Source organism: Cheilinus undulatus, linkage group 10 (genome assembly GCF_018320785.1).
Source record: "Cheilinus undulatus linkage group 10, ASM1832078v1, whole genome shotgun sequence".
Taxonomy (NCBI): Eukaryota; Metazoa; Chordata; class Actinopteri; order Labriformes; family Labridae; genus Cheilinus; species Cheilinus undulatus.
Genome location: NC_054874.1, coordinates 48,635,139 through 48,661,509, shown reverse-complemented (window position 1 = coordinate 48,661,509; position 26,371 = coordinate 48,635,139). Strand labels below are relative to the sequence as shown.

General features: G+C 39.9%; 1 protein-coding gene across 1 annotated transcript in view; it reads left to right on the top strand.

Annotated features, from left to right (window-relative positions):
• LOC121515973 (diacylglycerol kinase theta) overlaps positions 1-24,386 on the top strand; it is a 29,604-nt gene extending 5,218 nt beyond the window's left edge. The window contains exons 3-24 of the mRNA XM_041796971.1: positions 7,128-7,207; positions 7,608-7,707; positions 8,336-8,421; positions 10,466-10,591; positions 12,699-12,852; positions 13,296-13,364; positions 14,135-14,235; positions 14,496-14,710; positions 14,798-14,888; positions 15,019-15,073; positions 15,345-15,406; positions 16,643-16,793; positions 17,005-17,043; positions 19,470-19,585; positions 19,781-19,932; positions 20,032-20,180; positions 20,268-20,446; positions 20,603-20,703; positions 20,784-20,930; positions 21,006-21,117; positions 21,220-21,372; positions 23,221-24,386. Coding sequence (XP_041652905.1) covers positions 7,128-7,207; positions 7,608-7,707; positions 8,336-8,421; positions 10,466-10,591; positions 12,699-12,852; positions 13,296-13,364; positions 14,135-14,235; positions 14,496-14,710; positions 14,798-14,888; positions 15,019-15,073; positions 15,345-15,406; positions 16,643-16,793; positions 17,005-17,043; positions 19,470-19,585; positions 19,781-19,932; positions 20,032-20,180; positions 20,268-20,446; positions 20,603-20,703; positions 20,784-20,930; positions 21,006-21,117; positions 21,220-21,372; positions 23,221-23,319 — 2,537 coding nt within the window. The 3' untranslated portion in view covers positions 23,320-24,386. The remainder of the gene's footprint in view (positions 1-7,127; positions 7,208-7,607; positions 7,708-8,335; positions 8,422-10,465; positions 10,592-12,698; positions 12,853-13,295; positions 13,365-14,134; positions 14,236-14,495; positions 14,711-14,797; positions 14,889-15,018; positions 15,074-15,344; positions 15,407-16,642; positions 16,794-17,004; positions 17,044-19,469; positions 19,586-19,780; positions 19,933-20,031; positions 20,181-20,267; positions 20,447-20,602; positions 20,704-20,783; positions 20,931-21,005; positions 21,118-21,219; positions 21,373-23,220) is intronic.
• Positions 24,387-26,371: the final 1,985 nt, after the last annotated feature.

Sequence of the window (26,371 nt, the reverse complement as noted above, 5' to 3'; positions counted from 1 at the left end):
CCTGTGGCTCTGGAGCCACATGTGGCTCTTTTTTGATGATTTGTTGCTCTTTTTTGTCTTAATTTGAAACATTAATCCCATTTTTGCCACTTCTTTTTGAAACTTTTATCCTGCTTTTTTTGCAATTTTTTGCCCCTTTTTAGCCTTTTTTGACACTTTTCACCCGTTTAAGCTGCCTTTTTAAATTAAATGCCACCTATTTCCCATTTTGCCACTCTTTGATGCATTTTGCCCATTTTTTTGACTTTTTGCTGATTTTTACCCATTTAAGTCACTTTTCACTCATTTTTTGCCACAGTTTTGCCACTTTTGGACCATCTTTCCACCTGTTACTCATTTTTTTGCCACTTCCCACCCATTTTTGCTAAATTCTGCCATTTTTTCCCACTTTTCGCCTAGTGTTTGCCACTTTGTGACCACATTTTGCCACCTTTAACTTATTTTGATTGCCACTTTTCACCCCTTAGACTGTGGCTCTTACAAATGTATTTTTCAAAAATGTGGCTCTTTGGTTGAGCAGGGTTGAGTAATACGATGGAGTATTAGGGCCACATGAAGAGAAAAAAGAATTAAAGAATTAATCTTTTTTTTGACATTACGAGAATAAAGTCATAATATTACAAGAAAAAAGTTGTAATATTATGATAGTTAAATATTACAAGAAAGAAATACTACAATACTAATACTTCGTCGTAGATCCACAGCGCCGTGGCAGACTGTCTTTCTTCTAATATTTTATTCTCGTAATATTACGACTTTTTTCTTATAATATTATGAGTTTTTTCTCGTTATATTGCAACGTTATTCTCGTAATATAAAAAAAATATATATTTTCTATGCTTTTATTTTTTTCTCTTCATGTGGCCCTAATATTCCGTCACAGAGTAACACTGGTTTGTAGTAGTTATATAATAGTAGTATTAATAATAGTTTGCTGTGTGAAAGTCTGGCGTGTGCGTCTGGAATCATGGCTTAGAACAATGTAATGTTGGCAAGACAAATGAGACTATAATGCACGGGTGTCAAACTCAAGGCCCCGGTCCTAAATCCGGCCCACAGAATGATTATAAACGGCCCGGGGATCATATCATATTTGTATTCTAACTGGCACACCAGTATGAGGTCTGCAGATTTCCTCCAGTATAAAAATGTAAACTTTAACTTGATTATTTAAAATATCCTTGTTAAGCCATAAAAATCTGAAAAAGTAAAGAGTAAGAAAAATTTCAGAAAAGTCAAGAATGTGGGGAAGTAGATAAATTTGTTTTATTTCATATTTGCGCTCAAGATTACGACTCAAACTTATGATTTTGACTTATCATTTTATACTGTGACCTTTTCAGCTCATAATTTGGTCTTTATGTCACATTTTTATCTTTTAGATTCCCAATTTAAAATTTTATATCATATTTTGACCTTTTCAACTCCTAACTTTGGCTTTTTAATCCATATTTTGACTTTTAAACACATAATTTAAATTTTTTTCTCATATTTTGACATTTTAAATTACTAATTTTTCCTTTTTTTTACCATTTACACTCCTTTTTTGAATTCCAGCTCATATTTTGACATTTTTAACTCCTAATTTTTGGCTTTTTAATCCCATATTTTGAACTATCAGACTCACAACTTAAAAATGTAAGTCATATTTTGACTCTTAAATTTACGATTTCAAAATTGATCTCATATTTTTACCTTTCAAACTTATGATTTCAACTTTCTCCTCATGTATTTGCTCTTAAAAACAGTATTTTTGTATTTTTAATGCCATGTTCTGATCTTTTGAACTAATAAATTGGAATTTTTATCTCAGATTCGAGCCTTTAAACTTAAACTTTTAACTTTTTTGAATTGGGTGTAAATGAGGTTGACAGTTCTGGTTAAATGTTGACCCTGTGAGGCCCTCAGGTTAGACCTGAATCCTGAATCTGGCCCTGCTGTGATTGAGTTTGACACCCCTGCTATAATGAGACAGGCGAGGCTCTGCTGGAGCATCATGGTCTGGCTAATCAGTGGGAAACAGTGAGCTAGCATGGAGCAGGGTGGATGCTGGAGCTCTCTGGTCTAACTGAATGAAACTCCAATGAAGGGAGGTTCCCATTCAGCAGCTCTGGTGATGCTCCTAATTTCTGCTCTGCATCCATCTACATATTTGACCCGTAGGCGCTGATTAAAGGGAATTAACCCCTCTATGGCCACATGGATGTCGGGTTTATTCTCAGGCAGCAAACTGAGTTATTCTGCTCTTTAGAGAGATGGAGCAGGATCGAGTGCAGCTGGCGGGCCTGGAGCTGCATGCTGGAGTATTAAACTTGCAGAGATGATGAAAGATGCAGAGAGTTTGTCCTGAGAGTGAGCACTGAAAGATGCATCAACTGCAGCAAAAATCAGCAACCAGGAGAGCATGCCGTCCTTCTTTTCCTCCCCTCTGTGCTCTTCTTTAGTCTCCTTTCCTTCTCTTTTTTGACCTCTCCTTGGCTCCTTTTCTTTCCCTTTATTCTTTCCTGTCATGCCTCTCTGTGTAAACCTCCTTGTCTACCTCTTCATCCTTGTATTGGTGTTTTGCCTCCATTATTTCCCCCTCCTTTCCTTCATTTTCTCTAATTCTGCCTTCCTTTTCCTCTCCTTTTTCATCTCCCTGTTGTTTGTTTTCTCCTCTTTCCTCTTTTTTGTGTTGTTTTTCTCTCTCTTTTTCTCCTCTCCGGGCCACGACTTCATCATGAATTCAACAGGCGAACCGTGGAGCAGATCCACACTAGTACACACACACACACACACACACACACACACACACACGTAGGAACACCCCCTCCTCTCGGTTGCCCGTTGCTCTCTCGTTGTTCGGGTTTTTCAGGAGGTGTGAAGAGTCTGTTGCGCAATCCCAGCAGTCAAGTCGTGATTTACTTTCCTCTGGTTGTCATGGAAACAGGCGGTGTGTGCTAGTAGGCAGAGGGGTGACCATCCTCCTCCTCTTCATCACCATCATACAAACACAGAGAGCTGCAGGTGCATTAAAAGCTGCAACAAGAAGAAGAAGAAAAAGCTGTGAGAGCTCAGCTGGATTATATAACAACGACATTTGTGTGTTTTAATCCGTCAGTTGGATTAACATGAAGCTGTGATGTCATTGCTTCATCTGCTGGTTAATATTTCAACACCAGGCCTCTAATAACAGCACCTTTATATTTCTAAGATTTAGAGGATCATTCTGGTTACAAGCTAACGTCTTTATTGGTAGTTTGGTCCATCATGGGGGTGAACCATGAACCAGCATGCCCTGGTATCCTCTGGGTCAGTGGTAGGGGTGGGATTTCATCATAATTTCAGTACTCAGATTCTCACTAGTTATTGGCTGGGTTGGCTGATAATGGTACTGTTTACTCCTGAGTCCTAATGATGATTCCCTCTAAATGACCAGTGATCAGCAGGGTCTCCAGGTTTTAGTCTCCCCTCAGCTTTGACACCTCACCAGGGATGATAACAAAAAATCTCCACCAATCAGAAGGGAGCTGGACCCTGGGAAAGTCTCTGACTGTGGTAGTCCAAGGTGGCTTTAGGCCCCTCCATTCTCCAGGTACAAGGAATAAAGGGGTAAAAAGGTATGGGGGGGGTGGTGGATGGATGGAGGATGATGGATGTAATAAGGGATGAATGCTGATGGATGGATGGATGGATGATGGATGGATGGATGGATGGAGGATGATGGATGTAATAATGGATGGATGATGATGGATGGATGGATGGATGGATGGATGATGATGATGGATGGATGGGTGTAATAATGGATGGATGGATGATGATGGATGGATGTAATAATGGACGGGTGATGCAATAATGGACGATGGATGGATGGATGATGGATGGATGAGATAATTGAAGGATGGATGCTGGATGGATGTGATAATTTAAAGATGGATGGATGGATGGATGTGATAATTTAAGGATGGGTGCATGGATGGATGATGGATGGACAGATGATGGATGAATGGATGGATGATGGATGTATGGATGGATGGATGGATGATGGATGAATGGATGGATGATGGATGTATGGATGGATGGATGGATGATGGATAGATGTGATAATTGAAGGATGGAGGATGGGTGGATGGATGATGGTTGGATGAATGGATGAATGGATGGATGGATGGATGATGATGATTGATGGATGGATAATGGATGGATGGATGGATGGAAAGAATAATAAATGGATCTATGTTACTGCATCGACCCAGATTCATCCACGCTAACATCCTGTTGCACTCTAAAAATGAAAACAGCTCTATCAGATCTGATGGACTAGAGTAAGAATCAGTCAGAGTGGACTATAGAGAGACCAGCACTGATGCTTCACTAAAGCAGGATGATTGAAACCAAAGATTCAGTAGAATTAGGGTGTGGGAGCTTTGGACCAGAGAACCCTGCCCTCTAAATGTGCAGCAGTCAGGAGGTTTTTCTGTCGTAGATGAGATAAGTGTGTGAAAGCAGCGTGAACATGTGAGGTTAACCACATGAGACACAATATGCTGAAAAAACACCACAAACTAAATGTCAGTTACTCACTAACACAGAGGTGGAGAGACAAAAACACACTTTAGCTCCAAACCTCCTCAAACATGTTTCTTTAGCTCTAAACCTCCTCAACAGCAGAGTTTCAGTAGAAAATCCCCGGTTCCTCTGATATTTTAGTTTGAGTAAAGATGAAGTAGAAACCATGAACTCGAGGTTTTATCTGCAGTTTCCTCTTTCTGTTGGTTGTAGAATCTTTAAACAAATATGGTGAGGAGATTAAAAGCGTTTTAAATGTGTGATAAAAACACATCAGCTCTCATTGGAGCAGCACCGATATCTTTTTACTGCCTGTGAAAATCCTCCACAGTTAACCGTGTTAAATCTGCAGCTGTGAGGTTTTATTTAAAGGCTGGAAAGTACTACAGAAAACTAATTTTAGTTTATGTTTCCTCGGTCATTAAAAGAAGCTTTTTCAGGATTTGCTAGAAGATTTTCTGATGTCCATATTAGAGGAGACTTAGTCCCTGATCATCACTGTCACGTAGGGTTTTCCTAATGCCAGAATATTAGGGTGTTTAACTGATGAAGACTCCATACTAAAGCACAAATATTCCCCTTTTCTGCAGACCATGCTCAAGTAAACATGAATCATGCCTAAGTCTGCCTCTTTGGTGACCAAATAAACCAAACCTTTAGGTCAGTGGGAGTCAGATTCTGGCCTGGGTGACTAATGTTGACCTCCTGAGACCTGAGCTTTAGCTCTAAATGCATTTATAGTTTCTCCCTCTCTGAAATTATGGAAACATGTTGGTTGCATACCCCCTTCTGTTTCTTGCTTTTAAATCTAGAAAGTTCCTCATGCAGAGACCTGCAGCTGTACTTAACTACTGCGTCTGTTTACATGATAAGCCACTTAAACACTCAGGAGAGTGGATTATACGTCCATCTCACTAAAGTTCAACAGTTAATGCTGTGTGTAAATCAGGGCTTAATTACCAGGAAAGCATGAAGAAACAGTGCTCACATATTGTGTATTTAAACTTTATATTTAGCAGAAATGTTCACTATGTGCAGTTTTAGCGCCGCGTTCTTCACATGCAAACAGAAGCTAAGAAAAACCCGAGTATCCGAGTGCTTAAAGTGTGTTAAAGATGATCATTGATGCAGAAGAATAGTCTGAAAGAAGTCTGTAGAAGTCTTTGTTGTGACATGTGCTGTTATTTCTTATTTGTAATTCCAGTAAACACCTTTAGCTACCAGGATGGAGGATTCTTTTTAGAGATCTGGATTGTTAGTCTCAGCTCAGTAAGAAAAACGGCTCTTCATTTAATACCATTTTAGCTTTTTATGCATTTTTCACAGCAGAAATGTGAAAACAGACTCTTATCTTATTGAGTTGAAGTTTCATAAACTGGGTCTTCGGTTGGAAAAAGCGCTGAAGCATTTAGGCTAGGCTGTTCATTAATAAACCACAGGGAAACATGGGAATGATGTTTGGGCTGTTATTTCCCTAAGAGGCGGGAAAATGAGTTCTGACTGCAGGTCTTTGCTGACGACAGGTTGTTAATGCAAAGTGAGGATGCATGCAGGAAAGTGCAGTCAATTTGATATCCAAATGCCCAGAAAGGACGTATGATGAGAGGTATAAAGAGCACCAAAGACTTATGGGTAAATAAAGTGAATGTGTAACAAGCTGTTGAATGTAATTGTTTTATTCATTCAGTGCTTTTTAGATCATGCAAGAACTTATTTTTCTTCTCTGTACTGGAGTGCATAAAAATATATTCATGTATTTTGTATTGTACATCATGTATTTATATATTATATATTTGAATATATTTTTAATTTTATATTTTAAACTTATTTATTTGATTTTTAGTTGTTGGTATTTAATATCTTTATCTCATGTTTTTTTAAAATTTAATTTCATCTTTTTTTGTCCTGTTTTTCATATTTTATATTTTGTTTTATATTTTGTATTTTAATTGCTTTTGAATTTTATATTTTGTGCTTAATATTAAATTTTCTGTTTAATATTGTGTATTTATTTTTGTTGTTTTTATTTTATAGTTTTGTATTTTTTTGTTGTGCATTTTCCATTGAAATTATTTATGCTTTATATTTTTATTTTGAGTTATTGATATTTATTGTATTGTTTTTTTTATAGTTCTTATATTTCTATTTTGTAATTCGTATTTCACACTTTTCATTTTATATTTCATACTGGCTTTTACAAATTATACTTTCCGATTTGTATTTCATCTTTTATATTTGGTATTTTGTGTTTCATGTTTTTGTTTTGTATGTTAGCTTCTTTATTTTTTGTTTAATGTTCCATACATTCATATTTTTCATTTGTATTTTATATTTTTTAATATTTTGTATTTATATTTTGTGTTTCATGTTTTTGTTTTGTATGTTAGCTTTTTTATTTGTTGTTTAATGTTCTATACATTCATATTATTCATTTATGTTTCATATTTCTTACTTTGAGCTGTATATTTCATATTTTTATTCTCTATATTTTATATTTTATCATGGAGGCTGCGCTGCAGTGATTTGAACCCTCCCCTTGTCTCGTCTGGCCTCACTCGCCCTTCTCTCTCTCTCCTCAGTCTGTAACTTCATGTGTCATGAGAAATGTCTGAAGACTCTGCGTGCGGCGTGTTCCTGCATGGCTCCGTCTCTGGTGCGGGTGAGTATCAGACATGTGAACACGCAGACATGATGTTAATTGATCCGCTCAGCAGCGATCGATGATCCTGATTTACTGCTGCAGCGATCGATAAAGCGGCCATAAACATGAACCTTCAATGACGGAGAGAAGTGGTGGTTAGTTCCCTCATACTTCAGCCCAGATGAATCACAATAAATCAGATTTTATAGAGAAAGAAATCCGGAATGAAAATAAACATTCTTGTTATTGTAACAGGGATAATAAAGTTTAATGAGCTGCTGCACAGGGCTGCAAACATTTGATTTCTCATTTAAACTCTGCATTATAGAGAATTTCTGACATACAGGGAACTCTAGATTCTAAAACAATCTAAAATGTTGGTTCCTGTTCCTGAATACTGCTGTTGTTGTTGTTGCAGGTCCCGGTGGCTCACTGCTTTGGTCCTGCGGGTCATAAAAAACGTTTCTGCAGCGTCTGCAGGAAACAAACGGAGGGAAACACAGCGCTGCGCTGTGAAGGTCAGTCCAGTATAACATCCCCAGTTAAACCAGCAACAAATAAAACTCACTGACTGTAATGGTGCATTTCCACCAAAACACCTGGACCGACTCATTGAGGTAGAGTAAACCACGATCGTACCTGTGGTTCCACAGCCGATGTCCATCTGGTCGCGCACTGTGATGGGAAATCAGCCTCACATCAGGAATTAGAGCTGGACTTTAGGCTCCTCAATGACTCTGAGCCAGCTGCTGTCATTCACATGAATGATCTGGCTCTTAGAGCCAGCTCAGAGTTTTCCATCTTGAATTTAGTCTTTACTTGAATCAAAGCAGTATCCCTAACATTTATGAGATAGTTTCAGGGCTCGTGTACAGAGCTGCCACTTTTATTTCAGTACAAACCCATGGAGTCCAGGGTTTAAAAAAGGCCTTGGTGTTGGCTGGTTCTCTGCTGCAGTGCTCTCAGGAGGAAAAAGTCTGTTTTTAAACTCTGGATCCAGTTCGATCAGATTCTCCATCATTGTTAATGCTCAGTGAGGCTCTGCTGTTTTCTGTGGAGATGGTTCAGAGCTTAGAGGTGAGGGTCAGCTGACCTTTGACCTCTCACATTCCTCACATTAATGTAGCGTGTTTGTGTTTGTTTTAGTGTGTGAGCTCCACGTCCATGCTGACTGTGCCGTCTTCAGCTGTGCAGACTGTCGCCGCAGTCACCTGGACGCCACTCTGCAGCAGGTAAGAAGAAACACCAGCTGGACCTCGGTCTAGAAGGACTTGGGTTAGGAACCAGAGGGTCTCTGGTTCAGGTTCTGGTCAGACCAAGACTAGCATCATAACATAGTCTCATTTATTCTTCACCCTTAATAGGGCAAAGTTTGTGAGCCCCTAGTCTTAAATACATGCATGCAGTAAGAAACAGCACCTTGGAAGAGTTTCTCTGGTAGGCCTTTAGTAACAGGACCACGTCCTTTTCTGGTCCCTCTTTTTTAAAATGGGGGTTTTCCTCCCTACAGTAAATGTCCCAGACCTTCATGGGACACTCACTGGAGAGACGACTTATCCAGGACAACCCAACAATGTCTAGAGCATTTAGCATCTCGCTACTAATCTAATCTACGCCTGTCCTCCTGCCTTTGAAGAGCTTCTTTTTCTCCATTAATTATTTATTTTTGGTCGGTAAAATCCTGAAAAAAGGAGAGGAAATGCTGTTTAATGACCCTGTAGATCAGGGGTCATCAACTACTTTTCTATAATGGACAGCTTTTTCTCTCTCGGTTCTGTTGGGGTCAGCCGTTCAAATAAAGGAAAATAAATCAATATATTTGTCTCTCAGTTGGGAAAGATTTACTCCAAAAAACCTGGAGTTAAAAGTTGACAGAGAAGACTGCAGAGTTGACTTTAATCTCAGAATTCTGACTTTAAAATCAAAATTCTGACTTTAAAGGGGAATATTATGCAAAAATCACTTTTTCAGTCTTTTCTAACATAAATATGTGCCCCTGGCTTGTCCACAATCCCCTCAAATACCAGAAAAATCCACCCACCCCCCCTTCTCTTTCTCCACCTTTCAAAAAATATGTGCTGAAACAAGCCGTTCTCAGATTTTACACCTAATGACCTCACATGGAGCGTAAGCACCGCCCCCATGTTTGGTGTGCCCTCCCCCACTTGGAGGAAAGTTCCGCCCTTTCTACTGATGCTGTCAGCTACCAGCTGAGATGCTGGATAGCTCAGTGGGTTACCCTGCTGACTATGGTCTGGGAGATTGATGGTTTGAAATCCAGTCAGGATAAAAGTGTCTGAAACATCAGGAGTGCTCCATCCATTTCTTGAGAGGGGTGTGGTCAGGCGTGGAGTCAGACAGCTGATTACCATTTAAAGCCACAGACACAGAAATAGCTCGTTCTGAGAAGGGCTGAAACAGAGGGGTTTTAGAGATGCAAAAATCCAATACTGGAGTGTGTTTTTCAGCAACAAACTTCACAGGCATGTTTAAGGGACCTCTGAGACGATATAAACTTCTCTTTAAAGGGTAAAATATGTCCCCTTTAATCTCAGAATTCTGACTTTAATCCCAGAAGTCTGGCTTTATTCACAGAAGTCTGACATTAATCCCAGAAGTCTGTCTTTAATCTCAGAAGTCTGTCTTTAATCTCAGAAGTCTGTCTTTAATCTCAGAAGTCTGAGATTAAAGACAGAAGTCTGACTTTATTCACAGAAGTCTGACTTTATTCTCAGAAGTCTGACTTTAATCTCAGAAGTCTGACTTTATTCTCAGAAGTCTGACTTTATTCTCAGAATTCTGACTTGGATTTTAACATCTGAACAAAAAGCTCTCAGAGCTGTCAGTGACCGTAATTCTCTCTGGTAATTTATAGAGTAGGTTTAAACTCACAGACTTTCTGCTTCAGGTTCAATGATCTACACCATTGTGCCCTCAGTTTGAACTGACAGGCGAGCCTCTCCAGTCCACACTGACTCTGTGTTAGTGGTGTCAGATTAACAGCGGTGAGTGAGTCTTATTGATCGGCACACTCTGTAATCAAAGACCTGCTGTGAGACAGACTGAATAGTAAATGTCTGCTCCCAGTGATCGATCCGATCATTGGCTCACAGCTGCTGATCATCATCATTGATAGACCAATAAACCATCAGTAATCAATCACGTGAAGATGAAGAGAGCTGATCAGAGTGAAAACTGGCTCAACACAAATGAGACGAATCCACTAACTTATAGACCTTTATTTGTTCACCGTGGACCTACTTTCTCTTGCTGCAGGATACGTTCCACCACCACTGGAGGGAGGGGAACCTGCCGTCAGCAGCCCGGTGTGAGGTCTGTCGGCGCTCCTGTGGGTCGTCTGATGTCATGGCGGGGATGAGGTGTGAATGGTGCGGCATCACGGTGAGAAAACAGAGCTGAACATAATTTAAAGAACAAACGTGCTGTTAATACTGAAAATAATTTATTATAATGACGACAGGACACATTAAGCCTGACCAATGCTACAGGACTTTAAAAATGCTGAGTTTGAAAATATGAGAGACCATGATATAATGGCAAATAATGACAATCCAACATCAAATGACATCGCTGTGAAAAGGTCATTCCCCCTTCCTGATTTCTGTTTTTTGTATATTTGGCACTTTAAATGTTTCAGATCATCAAACTAACTTTAATTTCAGACAAAGACAACTTGAGTCAATACTAAACTCAGTTTTTAAGTGATGATTTCATTTATTAAGGGGTGAATCCATCCAAACCTACCTGGTCCTGTGTGGAAAAAGTCATTCCCCTGTAAACCTAATAACTGGTTGTTCCATCCTTGGCAGCAGAACTGAAGCAAGCGTTTGTGAGAACTGTGAGAACTGAAGGTACAGTCATGGACAAAAGTATTGGCATCCCTGGAATTTTTCCAGAAGATACACAATTTCTCCCAGAAATTGTTTCGATTACAAATGTTTTTGGTACACACATTTATTTCCTTTATGTTCATTGGAACAACACCAAAAATCTGAATAAAAAGACTAAATCGACATAATTTTACACTAAACTCAAAAAATGGGCAAGACAAAATTATTTGCACCCTCAACTTAATATTTGGTTGCACACCCTTGGAAAAAAATAACTGAAACCAATCTCTTCCTATAACCATCAACAAGCTTCTTACACCTCTCAACTGGATTTTTGGACCACTCTTCTTTTGCAAACTGCTCCAGGTCTCTCAGATTTGAAGGGTTCCTTCTTCAACAGCAGTTCTGAGATCTCTCCATAGGTATTCAATGGGATTTAGATCTGGACTCATTGCTGGCCACTTCAGAACTCTCCAGCTTTGTCTCCGACCATTTCTTGGTGCTTTTTGAAGTATGTTTGGGGTCACTGTCCTGCTGGAACACCCATGACCTCTGACCCAGACCCAGCTTTCTGACACTAGGCCCTACATTGCGGCCCCAAATTTTTTGATAGTCTCCAGATTTCATGATTCCTTGCAGACAGTCAAGGCACCCAGTGCCAGAGGCAGCAAAATAACCCCAAAACATCTTTGAACCTCCACCATATTTGACTGTAGGTACTGTGTTCTTTTCTTTGTAGGCCTCATTCTGTTTTCTGTAAACAGTAGAATGACCTGCTTTTCCAAAAAGCTCTACCTTAGTCTCATCTGTCCACAAAGTGTTCTCCCAGAAGGATTGAGGCTTACTCAGGTACATTTTTGCAAACTCCAGTCTGGCTTTTTTATGTCTCTTTGTCAGCAGTGGGGTTCTCCTGGGTGTCCTGCCATAGCGCTTCATCTCATTCAGATGACCACGTATGGTCCCAGCTGACACTTTAGCACCCTGAGTCTGCAGGACAGCCTGAATTTGTGTGGAAGTTGACTGAGGATGTTTATCCACCATTCCAACTATCCTGCGTTGCGTTCTTTTGTCAGTTTTTCTCTTCCGTCCACGTCCAGGGAGATTAGCCACAGCTCCATGGTTATAAACTTCTTGATTATATTACACACAGTAGACAAAGGAATTTCTAGATCTCTGGAGATGGTCTTTAACCTTGAGATTGTTCATATTTTTCCACAATTTTGCTTCTTAAGTCCTCAGACAATTCTGGGCTCTTCTTTCTCTTCTACATGCTTGGTGTGACACACACAGACACACAACACAAAGGTTGAGTCAACTTTTAGACATTCTAACTGGCTTCAGGTGTGATTTCTAGATCACCAGCACCTGTTACTGCCACAGGTGAGTTTAAATGAGCATCACATGCTGGAAATAAAATGATTTACCCACAGTTTTAAAAGGGTGCCAATCATTTTGTCTGGCCCTTTTTTTGAGTTTTATGTTTTTGTGTTTTTGTGTTGTTCCATTGCATATAAAGGAAATAAACATGTGTATACCAAAAACATTTGTAATTGCATCAATTTCTGGGAGAAATGGTGTATTTTCTGGAAAAATTCCAGGGGTGCCAATACTTTCGTCCATGACTGTATTTATTATCTTCTTTTTCTCTGTCTCTGCAGACTCATGCGGCGTGTTACCTCAGTGTGCCACCAGAGTGCACTCTAGGTCGCCTACGCTCCATGATGCTGCACCCTTCCTGCCTCCACCTCGACTCCAGAAACTTCAGCAAGATGCACTGTTACAGAATCACTGAGAGCTGCAGCCACGAGCTAGGTACAAACAAACACCACATCCTCCATGCTGCTGCTGACTCTTAGAGTGCAAGCTAACCACAAACACTAGACTCACTTCCTGTCAGCAGATCATAAGAACAATGAGAGCTGGGGCTGGTGAGAGAAAAGTGCCTGTTATTAAGACGAATTCAGCCTGTGAAGGCGTCAAACAGACGGGGTCTTCAGGAGGGGTCGTGTTCACTATTAAACAGCATAAGTCAGAGTTTTTGGTTTTACCTCTTAACTTCCTTCTAAGGCAGCAGTGGATGCCCTGCAGGTTTGAATAACAGACTAATAAAGTTTAAATAAAGAGCCACCCCTTCTTCCACCACTGTTCTTTCTCTCCTCATAGACATGTTCAGCCTCCAGGCTGCAGATCTAGTAGAATCACTGATAAACACAGGCTGGTTTTGTAATATTTAGAGTGTTTCTGTCTTTAACCAGATAATTCTGACGACGTGGATCTGTCTGCTGCTGTGACTAAAGACGGTCAGCCGGCTGCTCCAGAGTCAGGTCAGTTTGGTACAGGCCTTTATTTCAGGCTCTCTGTGGGGATTTATTGTTATTACACTGAAGCACAACTAAACAGCAAAATGATTCCTCAGCTTTCATGGTTTAACTAAACCTTGTCTATTTTCACCTGCCTGAGACTTTAGGAGCTTTTTTAAAATCTGTCACTATTCATTCATTTTTGGGGGAATGTAAAATAGAGCAGCAGGCATGAACACTGAAAATGTGCAGTTTTACAGCCTCAGTTCCAAAAAAGTTGGAGCGCTATGTAAATGTAAATAAAAATCTAATCTCATAAACCAATATTTTTTTTTATTTACAATAGAACATAACATCAGAAACTGACACATTTTACAATTTAATTAAAAATATTAGCTCATTTTTTTTATTTGATGGCAGCAACACACCTTAAAAAAGTAGGGACAGGGCAACAAAAGGCTGGAAAAGTAAGAGTTACTAATGAAAAACAGCTGGAGGAGCTAATCAGGTTAATTGTCAACAGGTGTGTAACATGACTGGGTATAAAAGAAGAAATTTAGAGAGACAGAGCTTCTTAGAAGTCAAGATTGGTAGAGGATCACCAATCTGTGTCTAACAGTTGTGGAAAAGTTTCATAAAAATGTGAAGACTTTGGATATCCCACCTTCTGGGGTTTGTTTGTTTACATTTACACAGTGCTCCAACTTTTTTGGAGTTGAGGTTGAATTTTTAGTGTTTTCCAAAGTAATGGGAGAAGGAGAAAATTCCAGATTTGTTCTGTCTTTGACCCTCAGGTAAACAGTTCCTGAAGGTGTTTGACGGCGATGATGCTGTAAAACGCGGCTGCTTCCGATCGGTCTCCATCCTCCGAGCCACCAGGAACGAGGAAGTGGTGGTGAGAGCCCCCAGTCTTCCTTGGATAACTACTATTCTTACAATGATGACTGCTTACTACTGCTTGCAGGAGGTTTAGTTGGGGAAATGCATGTTTGAGTTCATGTAAACAGGCTCGTTGGTTTTAGTATGATACATGTGGTCTGGTTTTTATGTATGAAACTGAATCATGTGTCCACATATGTAAGTCCATGAAAGAATGACTGGTTTGTGAGTGCCTTTGCATGCACCACCACTGTTCTTACCTGATTTGTCCTGCAGGAGGCAGCACTGAGAGCCTTCTACCTCCCCGATGAGCCTCAGGACTTTGAGCTGCACGAGGTCGGCGGGATGCAGCGTCTCCATAGTGACGACATCCTGAACCGTAACGGTGGTCCGGACAACAGGAGCTCCCAGAAGGACGGAGGAGACACGTGGCTCCTGAGAGCCAAACCTCGGGACACTGAGGTCATCCAGGTGCACGCAGGATGGCCCAGGTGAGACGGGCAGCGAGCTTTAAAGAGCCAGTTAATAATGTTCCTGTAATTCTCCATGGTTTTATTTGTTCCTGTCGTGTGTTTCAGGTCGGACGCATCCCCTGTCTCGGTCTTGGTCTCCAAAAACAGCACAGCAGCTTCAGTCCTCACTGAGGTCCTCAGCAAACTCGACAGACAGGTAGCTGAACTCAGATTTTTGACCTGAAATACTAAAGCACAAACCAGGAAGTAGTCCAGTTCCTGAAACATCTCAACGTGCTCCTTTTTACCGCTAATATACCGTTTACAGCTGATGACTCTTGTTTCAGGGAGAAGACTTGTCCAGTTTCACCCTGATGGAGGTTTACATGAGCAGTAAACAAGGTGAGCCATCAGGACCAGGTGTCAAACACTTGGATTATAGCTGATTTAAACACAGGATGGGACGTTGTAAAGGAGCCTGAGCAGAGCGCTTAAAGCTGCCGTTATCTGCTTCTACATGTCCGAGCATAGCCTTTAGCATGTGTTAGCATCGGAAACATCTTTGACCCTCTCTGATTCCTTATTCTATTTCTCTATAGTATCGCAGCACATCGTATCATACGTCGTTGGCATGATGCTAATCTGTGAGCTATTCTCTGTTTATGCCCTCCAGTGCAGAGACAGACTCTGACTCCTCAGGAGAACATTCTGGAGAAACTGCAGGAGATCAGGAAGGTAAGAGGAGACGACACAGTCTGTGATTTAAAATTCATACGCCCGCTTCATGCTGATTTAACTGCTGTCATGATTTAAATGGTAGGAGGATGTTTGTTTGGAGTTTAAGAGCAGAACCTTCATCTAGCTGTATTTTAGCTGAAGATTTTCCACGTTGGCTTTTTTCACTGTTTAGAACATTGTTACTCAACCCTGCTCAACCAAAGAGCCACATTGTTGAAAAATACCTTTGCAAGAGCCACAATGTAAGTGGTAAAAAAGTGGCAAAAATGGTCAAAAAGTGGCAAAGAAGTTGCAAAATATGGATGAAAATTAGCAAAGTAGGTTTAAAATGAATAAAATTTGGTAAAAAGTGGAAATAAATGGGTGAGAAGTGACCAAAAAATAGTTACAGGTGGCAAAAATGATTAAAAGTGCCAAAAACATGGCAAAAATGAGTGGAAAGTGACTAAAATGGGCAAAAAGCAGCAAACAAGTGGGGAAAATGGGGGAAAAGTGGCATTTAATGGCAAAAACTGGTGAAATAGGGAAAAAATGGGATAAAAGGTGCAGAAAATAGCAAAAAATAGCTAAAAATGACCCTAAAGCTAAAAATAGCAGTAAAAATGGATTGAAAGTGGCAAAAAAGAAAAAGGGGTAAAAAATTGCAAACAAGGGCAAAGGAAATATACAGACAAAAATTAAGGTTGGCAATCAAGTTTAATAATTGAAGGCTACTGTATTAGTGTGGAAACAAACTAATTGTGACTTGTAATGGATAATTTCTTACATTGGCGTTTCCCTTTTTAAGGTTTTCTGGGAGAATAATATTTTAAATCAACAGATAAAGAGCCAAGCACTATCACTGATTTAGAGCATTTTAATGGCAAGGTTTATCAATTCCTGAAATTTCCTTTAATATTCTGAATAAAGACAAGGTTTTTAGGCTGTTGAATACAACGTTGGAGCATTGTCTGCTGTCTGAAAGAAAGAAAAAAGGATTTTACAGAACAGTCAAGAAATTTGTGGTCAAGAAATGAAATTATAATTACAATAATAGAGGAATTATTTCCTTGCCTGGTAGCTTTGTAGATTTTTTTTATGCTCAGAATCTTTCACGTTTTCTCTAAACTTTGTATGATCATGTTTCTCATTGGTTTTCGTTTTATTTTTAGCCTTTTGTCCTTCAGACTTTTAAAATTTCAGACATAATTCCAGGTCTCTGAAGGTGAAATAACCCTGGTTTTATTTCCTCAGACGTCTCTGCGTCAGATGAATCAGACTCGCTTCTACGTGGTGGAGAACGTGAACCGAGCGGTGCAGGTCGGCCTGCTCATCGGAGGACTGCCCCCCCTGCTGGCCAAAGAGGAGTATGTCCAGTTGATAGAGGAGCACCTGGCCATCAAGAGTGAGTCTGAGCTGGCGTTAAAGTCACATGACCCAGATTTATCTGGATTTATTTCAAACAGTCTTTGTGTTTTCTACTGAAGTTCTCTGGATGCTCGCTGAGTTCTTGTTGGTTCTCGTGTCAGCTCTCCACTCTACTTCCTGTCTGCTTCTTCTTCTTCTTGAGTTTAACTCTCAGTAGGACGGCGGTCTAACCCTCTCTCTCTCTGCAGGTCATCTGGTCTCCATCAGCCACATCTATGGCAGTCAAGGTGAGACGGCTGTCAGCGAGATATCTCTGATTTAAAGTTCTATGTCTGTTTAACATCAATATTTAAAAAGGGAAAAAAACAAACATAAAAAATAATGACTTCCTGAAGCCAGCCTGCCTGGTTAAAAAGTCAGAAGCAAGAGAAGAAATATAAACAGAAATTAAAATCTGCAGAATATTATTGATAAGATGTCAATCAACAAAACAAACATCAATTTCTCAAAAATAAACATGAAAATTTATTAGATGCATTTGAAGCTAAAATTTCAGGTGTCCAGTTTCTTAACCCCCAGAGGCTGTTGACGCCTTTTTGTGATGTTTTTGATCATTTTCTGTTCTGTTACATTTTGCATACAGGCTAAATTTCACTGTCAGAGCCTGTAACAGGCCAACAATAATCTCTTTTTGTATCACTCAGGCTGTTGGAGACCAAAAATGCCCCATTAATCCCACAGTTATTGATCACTGTAAAAAACATGCATTTATGATATCAGGCTTTTATTCTGGAGTCGTTGCTTCAAATTTACAGTTTTTTCCAGTTTGTCACCAATTGCAGACATTTCACCGTTTATGGCATTAGGGGAAATTGCATGCATTTTTCCTGGTTTCCTGTAGGGGACACTGTGGTAACAATTTATTCAAATCTTATAGTTAAAAAATATATATAATGCATAAAAATCAAAGATGTTGCTCATTATTAACACATTCAAGGCTGTGATAATCCTCCTCAAGGAATTTAGTTTACATGTAGTAAATGAAAAAGTATAAAAAGTATATTTTTGTTTATCATTACAAAGATTGGGGTTTTTGCGCTTAAACTGGCTTTTGAAGGGTTAAATTCTAAGAATTAATCAATATTTGATATTAATAACCTGATCTGATCCAAGGTTAAAATAGTTTGGGATGTTTCATTCATTTTTATTTTTGTTTTGGTTGTACTCTAAGTTTTAAATTTTAGTTTAGTTTTATTAGTTTAGTGTCGGTTTTAGTTTTATCTGCAATATGGGGAACTTGTCAGGAGCGAGATCCTAAAGCACTCATCACTTTTCTCTTTATTTATTCAGTTTCTTTGTTTGTATACAACTCAAGACCCCAAATTACCTCTGTATAAAGTATTTCCAATCAAATTCGGGTGATTTTACACTCTCCAGGCATGGTGTCCATGTTAGTCAGTCTCCTGCTGTTAAAGACTAAAACTAAGACTGAGGTTTTGTCTCTGGTTTTATTTATTTATTTATTTTTATTAGGGCCCGAGCTCCGAGTGGTGCGAGGACCTAATTATAATCGCTAGGATTATTATAATTTGTTTTGTAAGCACAAAATTAGGTTTCAGTTAGTTTTCGTCTTTTTGTAAGGCTTAGTTTTTATTTGGCTTCAGTTAACTAACATTATTTTAAATTTTAGTTTAAGTTATTTAGTTAGTTTTAGTTAACTATAATAACCTGATCTGATCTTAATTTAAAAAATATTGCAGTCGAAAGTGCATATTTTAAAATGTATGGCTTTGTTATAGCTATTTATGCATGGTGTCCATTTTGGTCATGAACACCCTGAGTATAAAATTTTTCTTAAAATATTAACAAAAATTTTAACGCAAAAAAAAATCAAAGTTGTTGCTAATTCTAAAGATATCCAAAGCTGTGATAATCACCTGTAATTATTTTTGGTGTACTTTTATGTTATAAGCTTTAGGTTTTTAGCAACTACACTGGCATTTAAAGGGTTAAAGTAAAAAGAAAATCCATAATTGAGATCGTTATTAGAAAATGAGTTCAAAAAAGTGGAAAAAGTATAGCATTGTTACTGTTATTTATGCGTGGTGTCCATTTTTTTTGTCAGGAACAGCCACAGAGTAATAATTAGTTAAATCTTAAAATTTAAAAAATACTGAAAATAATAATATAAATAAAGTTGTTGTGCATCAAAGTAAATAAAAATATTAACTTTTAAATGTTTTTTTTAATCACAAACAGCAGAGTTTTGGCATTTAAACCAACTTCTAAAGGATTAAAGCCCAAAAGACTCTCTTTTTTTTTTTTTTTTTTTGAGATTTATGACACGATCTGATCTTGAATGAAAGAAAAAAATAAATTTTGAAAAAAGAAAAGAATGTGTCGTATTTTTATTGTTATCTATTAGGGGTTCTTAGGGCTATATTTGGCTCTCTGTTTTATCCAACTTTGGGAAAGTTAACCAGATTTATTTGAAAAAAAAAATATTTCAGGATTTTTAGCTTTTTTTAACCAAAATCTCTGAATTAACCACTGCACCACTTTGAGAATACTGCCAGATGTAAGAGAAGAATCTACATCTGAATAGCCAGATAGATAGATAGATAAGACGGATAGACAGATACTTCATAACAGGTCTGATTATAATAATGACTGATGCTGTAAAGGCTTGGTCTGCTGTTTTCTGTGTGTTTAGGTGCGGTGGCATTGCAGATCTCATGTTTCTCTGAAGCAGAACGGATCTACATGCTCGCTAAAGACACGACGGTCAACAACAAGACTCTGACATCACTGGTCATCCCAGAGATTCAGGTATAAACCCATTAATGACAGTCAAAGTCTGCCGGGTGTGTCCAGATTGAAAATAAGAACACTGTGAGGTTCTGAAAGCTCAGTAAATATCTTTAAAGAGAAGTTTTAAAAGAGCAGTACAGGCCAAAGTGGCTGTAAAATTCTGACACACCTACAGGGGGGGCTCTTCTCTGATAATCTGTCATTCTTTTTCAGCACAACAAACTGGGTGACGACGTCTGTCCTCTGCTCGTGTTCGTTAATCCAAAGAGCGGTGGTCTGAAGGGCAGAGAGCTCCTCTACAGCTTCCGGAAACTCCTGAACCCTCACCAGGTCTTTGACATCTCAAACGGAGGACCGCTGGTCGGGTGAGAGTGACATGGAGACTTAAAGTCTGAGGGGACGGGATTTTACAGGTCATCGCATTCATTTGTGTTCTTAAACCGTCTTGTTCGTCTCTTTTCCAGCCTGCATACGTTCAGAGAGGTTCCCCACTTTCGGGTCCTGGTCTGTGGAGGTGATGGCACGGTGGGCTGGGTGCTGGGAGTCCTGGAGGCTGTCCGGCACAAACTGGTGTGCCGAGAACCGCCTATTGGGATTGTCCCTCTGGGAACAGGTCTGAGCACCACCGCTCTGTTAAATCTTCAGGATTATTAATCTCTGCTTAAAGAGAAACAGGCCCTGAAGTCTTCTGTCTCTTCAGGTAACGACTTGGCTCGTGTCCTGCGTTGGGGGGCAGGTTACAGTGGCGAGGACCCTCATCACATCCTTGTCTCTGTGGATGAGGCGGATGAGGTTCTAATGGACCGATGGACCATCCTGCTGGATGCTCAGGACATCTCTGAGGACGGGAAGGACAACGGCTTCCTGGAGCCGCCAAAGGTCTAGAATCAGAGCTCTCTGGAACATTTCTATATCTCTCTAGGATTTTTAGAACCATCTGTATAAAAACCATGAATTAATCTATTCTGAACTGGCTTAAATTTAACTGCCGTGATTATAAACCAGCTGTTTATTCAAGTGTCTGCTCCGTCTCAGATTGTGCAGATGAACAACTACTTTGGTCTGGGGATCGACGCGGAGCTCAGCCTCGACTTCCACCAGGCCAGAGAGGACGAACCTGATAAATTCACCAGCAGGTGACGTTTAACTCCACCTATCTCTGCAGACAGGTGAGGGCTATTTTCCTTTAATGATGACTCCTCCTCCTCCATCACAGGTTCCATAACAAAGGTGTATACGTGAAGGTTGGGCTGCAGAAGATCAGCTATACCAGGAGTCTCCACAAGGAGCTGCAGCTGCAGGTTGATGCTCAGAACGTCCAACTGCCCAACATTGAGGGCCTCATCTTCTTAAATATACCCAGGTAAGAAAAACCCTCAGAATCCCGCGTACTTCAGTGTGACATCACACTTTATCATCTGTGCGTCTGTTTTTGTAGCTGGGGTTCTGGTGCTGATCTCTGGGGGTCGGAGGTGGACAGTCGCCACGGTAAACCAAGGATAGACGACGGCCTGCTGGAGGTGGTCGGGGTCACCGGGGTCGTCCACATGGTGAGAATAGACACGCCCATTATGTAGTGTGACTAAATGCATGGTACATCTATGGGTTTTTCAGAACTTTTAACCTTGAGTGTCTGTATGGCGTACATCCAGGGCCAGGTACAGAGCGGCCTGCGCTCAGGGATCCGTATTGCTCAAGGGAACTACATCAGACTGACCGTGAGTAAACCCATACCTGTGCAGGTGGACGGAGAGCCGTGGATCCAACCACCAGGACACATCATCATCTCTGCTGCTGGACCAAAGGTACGTCAGGGTTAGGGGTTAGGGGTTAGGGGTTAGCCTTCAACCATGGTTATCTCCTGCTGGGCAGTAGGCTCTACTAAGAGCAGAGGCTAGTACAGCCTTATATTGTTCGCCAAAAAAAAGGAAGAAAGCAGACGGGGATCACAGCAATTCATCTAAAGCAGGGGTGTCCAAACTTTTTCCACTGAGGGCCGCAGACAAAAATATAGGAATGGTGGGGACACTTTTACATGCCTCACCTCGAGGATAGTAAAGTTAGTAAAACCAATCTTATGATGGTTCAGATATGATCAGTAATTAGGTGACTACTTAATGGCTGACAAGGCAAATAGCCAGTCATTTTAAGGATTTAAGGGAGGCCAATCAGATTTCAGGGGGTCCCTGGTTGGCCCTGGCCTCTACTGGTTCTGCCCCTAAAACACCATCAGTACTAATATTAATTTGTAATCAACCAGGGCATTATAAATCAAAATATTATTATTATTTCGGTTGCCAATATGTTTTTATACATTTACAGTGTTCATTTAGTCACAAAAATCTCCATTTAATTAAGTGTTCTTGTCAAAATGTTTGTTTACAGAATTAGCATGGTAGCAACACAACACAGTCAAGCACACGCTTCATGTTTAAATGTGGGCCATATTTCATTTAATGTTTAGAATTTGCTGCGGGCCAATCAAAAATGGGCCACAGGCCGCATGGCCTCGGGCCATAGTTTGGACACCCTTGATCTAAAGGAAAGACAGCAATCAAAGAGCACTGGGCTAGGGAAGGGCACGAGTGCTTGATGTTGCTATCATTACTGTTGTATCAGTCGTCAACAGTACTGATAACTGTCCGCCATGCTGTTTAAAATATTTCAACTCACTTAAGCTTACAAATGTAAATGAACTCTGTGTTGGTCTCACTGAATAAACTAGTAAAGAAATAATAAAATAAACAGAACATCTGCAGCTGTGCCACAAGCTTCAATGGCACAACCAAGGCCATCTTTAAGGGAGGATAAAGGTGAGAGCTCTCTGGAGCCCCGTTATACTGGGTCAAACAAATCTTGGTCTATAGTAAGATCGATTTAAAAGGGGCAAAAAGGGGGGAAAAAGGCAAAATGGGCAGGAACATGGTTAAAATGTGGTTAAAGAGTGGCAAAAATTAGTTAAAAGATGCAAAAACAGGATAAAAGCTGCAGAAATTAGTCAGGAAAGGCAAAAAGGGGCAACAGTGGGAAGAAAAATGGTTTAGCACTGCTTAAAAAGTGCCAGAATTGAATAAAAGCTAAAAATATGGGCAAAAGTGGGCAGAAAAATTATGAAAAGCAGTTTAAAAGTGCTAAAAGGGCAGATATAAAGTGGAACAAAGTGGTAACAGAAATGCAAATACGGAATTAAAGGGGCAAAAATGGGATAATAGCTGCAAAAATGAGTTAGGAAAGCAAAAAAATATAAAATGGTGAAAGGGAGTTAATAGTGTCAAAACAGCTGGTTAAAGGTGGAAAAAAAACAACAGATTTAAATCAGATTTAATCTTTCCCTACTCTCGACCGTGTAGAGCACCTTTGGTTTGAGTAAAGTTTGTAAAGATTGAAACGTCAGTCTTAGAGACTTGCAGACTCATTCAATAGACGTGGAGTTTGGATTTCATGAAGTCTGGTGATGATGTCAGCAGTCATGAGCATGCATGTCTCAGCATTTGTACTGCTCTACTGATCACACTAGTGTATTTGATGCAGCCACCTGTTTAGACAGAAATAAAGGGTAATAAAAACAGGACTTTTACATCTGTTGTGTCGCTTTCTTTGCCTCTCTGGGTTCTCGTAGTTCTTCTGTTCTTTACCCTCTGCTGTGTCTGCAGGTTCGGATGTTGAGGAAGTCCAAACAAAAGCAGAAGAAATCAGCCGGCGTGAAAGACGGACGTGCTGAGAGCCCGTCCTCCAGAGATGGACCGCACTGACCGACCTGCCTGAAAACCGCTGTCCTGCCTTTACCTGCTTCCTGTTTGAGAGGGAGGCCGTTTGTGGCTGGAGCAGTCAGCTGTGATTTCACTCATGTAGCTTTGTAGAGACGCTGACAGCTGCAGATCTACGTACATAGAGACTGAAGGAGGTTTACATGGAGAGACGGCGTCACGGATCGAGTACCGTCGGATAATTTCCATCCTGCTGATAAAACACTCACAGGTTAATATTCATGGTTTTAACTTAAACACAAGCATTAATAATAATAATAACTGGCTCCATGACGGAGCTCTGCTCTGATTCATGATTCAGTTTGGATAAGCTCCACAGATGAAGAAGTATTTAACAGAAGTTTGACATTTCTGTGGTGAAGTGACTGTATCTGTGCCGTCAGTAGCCGTAGACTCGGTGTCATTGGTGAAATATCTTTATTTTAGTGCAGCTAGAGAGACTTTGACCTCCGTGTCAGTCAGATTTAATGAAGAAACGTCAAACTGAACGACGGCAGCTTCTTTAAAAAGCTGTAACTCCTTTAGGCCCAGTTCAGACCAAAGATCCACAACGCAACAAGACCCCTTTACACGATTCAGCCATATTTACTCAGACACACAGCCGCCCATAGGAGGGCGGAGCTTTCTGGGGCCTGGACAAACTGAGGGCACATGGAGGTCAGTAAAACCAGGGTCCATTATAAAGTGAAGCTGTGATAACATTATTTTATTTATAACCTGAAAAATAACCACTCTGATTAAAGCAACCTAAAATAATTTTACTGCTGTTGTACAATAAAGAACAGTTTTTCAAAGTGTTAACCCTTTTATTAAAACAGAATTACCTTTTTATTATTAGCAATGTGGATGGACACACTGAACTGAAATGTAGAAAGTAATGTTAGACTTCAGAGCCAAGCCATGATGAGGACAAGATGAGATGACGTTAATGGAAAAGAAAGAAATAATTGTGAAAAGAGACACAAAAATTGGGCAAAATAGTGGCAAAAATGAGCAAAATCTGTCTAAAATGTGGTAACAGTTGCAAAAAGTGGAAAAAGCAGAAAAAATTAGTTAAAAATGGCAAATAACACTAGAAAAAAAAATAGGAAAAAGCAGCAAAATCAGCTAAAAGTGGCAAATGGGGGGAACTTCCAATAATAGGTTAAAAGTGACCACAGTAGGCAAAAATGGTAAAAAAAAAAGACAAAAGGATGGTTAAATTTGCAAAAAGAAGTGGCATAAATTGATAAAACAAGGTAAAAAAAAAGGCAAAAATCAGTTGAAAGGGGCAAATGAAAAAGCACCAATAATGGGTTAAAAGTAACTACAGTGGGCAAAAAATGGGCAAAAAAATGCAAAGATTGGTTACATTTGCAAAAAGAAGTTGTATAATAGGTAAAAAGTGGCAAAAATGATCAAATTTGGCTAAAATTTGTTAAAAGTTGCAAAAAAGTGGCAAACAAAGGCAGAAATCAGCAGAAGTTTATCAAAAGTTTCAAAAAGTGTTTGCAGAAATAAAAGATATGTATCTTTAAATGGGCAAAAATGGCACTTATGGGTTAAAATGGGGGGGGAATGGCAATCATGGGCAAAAACCAGCAAAAAGAGTTAAAAGTGGCAAAAACATAGTGCCCAAAATTTGAGGCAAAAGTGGTTTAACAGGTTAAAATGTTCCATGGTTAAATGAGTCCGACATCAATAACAGCTTCACACACTCTCAGCTATATTATGAGGAATCATTAGCCTTTAAGAGGTCAAAGGTTAACCTCAGCCAAGGTTGATATGGTGTAGAGGATGTTCAGCTGAAGGCTCCTCTGGACTCTGGTGTTTTTCATGTTGACAGTACCTCCCCGTCTCGTCCTCATCTCGATCACAGCCTACCTACTATGAGCAGAAGGTCGTTTCTCTTTAAACGGAGCGTCGTCTCTCCCAGCTGCAGCGCTGTGAAGTGACAGGCTTTGATGAAACCAGTAGAAAGTTTCGTTGCACATCTTTAGTCTGAACTGGGCTTCAGTATTTTTACTCCACAATCCTCCTGGGAAGCTGAACTGGCTTTACTCCTCTTCTTCTCTGGGGTGAAATCGTTCAGTAATGTTGGTTTTAAGGATCTTTGATGTGGTGAAGCTTTCCAAAGCTAATGAGCGCACAAATCCAACAAGATGATCCATAATTCTTTGAAAACCACAGTGCCCGCTGGAGCTGGGAGTGAAAAACGAGATTGTGAAATAAAAGAGAGATCAGTGAGAGCTGAAGATAAATGGCCTGGAGCTCGGCAGCGGTGAAGAACGAGTCCTGCTGTTAAACTTTGTTTTACCATCGTCCTGTAAAAATATTTAAACTCTTAAGGGGATCTTTACAGCCTGTTTGCACAGGATTAGAAAGAAAATAACTTTGGTTACCACAAAGAAATCCTTAAAAATCCTCCGTTTATCTCTTTAGACAAGCTAAATGTGGCAGCTACGCTAGCGTCTGCTTTTTAATGAGGTAAAGTTGATCACTTCAACTTCCTCCATTTAAAAAAGACAGAATTATAATTTCCCAGAAAATCTGTTCCACACAGAAAGACTTTTAGATAAGAAATAAAGCTGTACTTTTTGTAACAGTGCTACAGTTTTCCTTTAAAAGTGGTCGGCATAGGCTACGTGAGCTGGGTAGCATCAAAAATACCTGTTTTAACATTACGTAAAATGGTGTAACATGACGTTCTGCCAGGATTTAGTTTATAGATCGGAGGTTAAATCTGCAAATCCTGTCAAAATGAGACAGGTAGCCAAATCTAAATTAAATGCAACTTCTATGCCGGAGAAAACGCGACACAAGTGTTGTGGTTTTATAACGGATGCTCAGTTTCAAGCTATCCACGTGCCTTCGTGCACAACTCCAGGCAGGAACAGCAAACGTTCCTGCCTTTCCTGCTCCTACAGGGGAAGCCTGAGGCAGAGAGAGAAGCAGCAAAAACCCAGAGCAGATGTCAGTGATAAAGGAGGAGCTGGGGTGGAGGAGGGTTGCAAAAGCAGCTTGCAGAGAGAGCAGGAGGAGTAGGCATGGCAGAGCA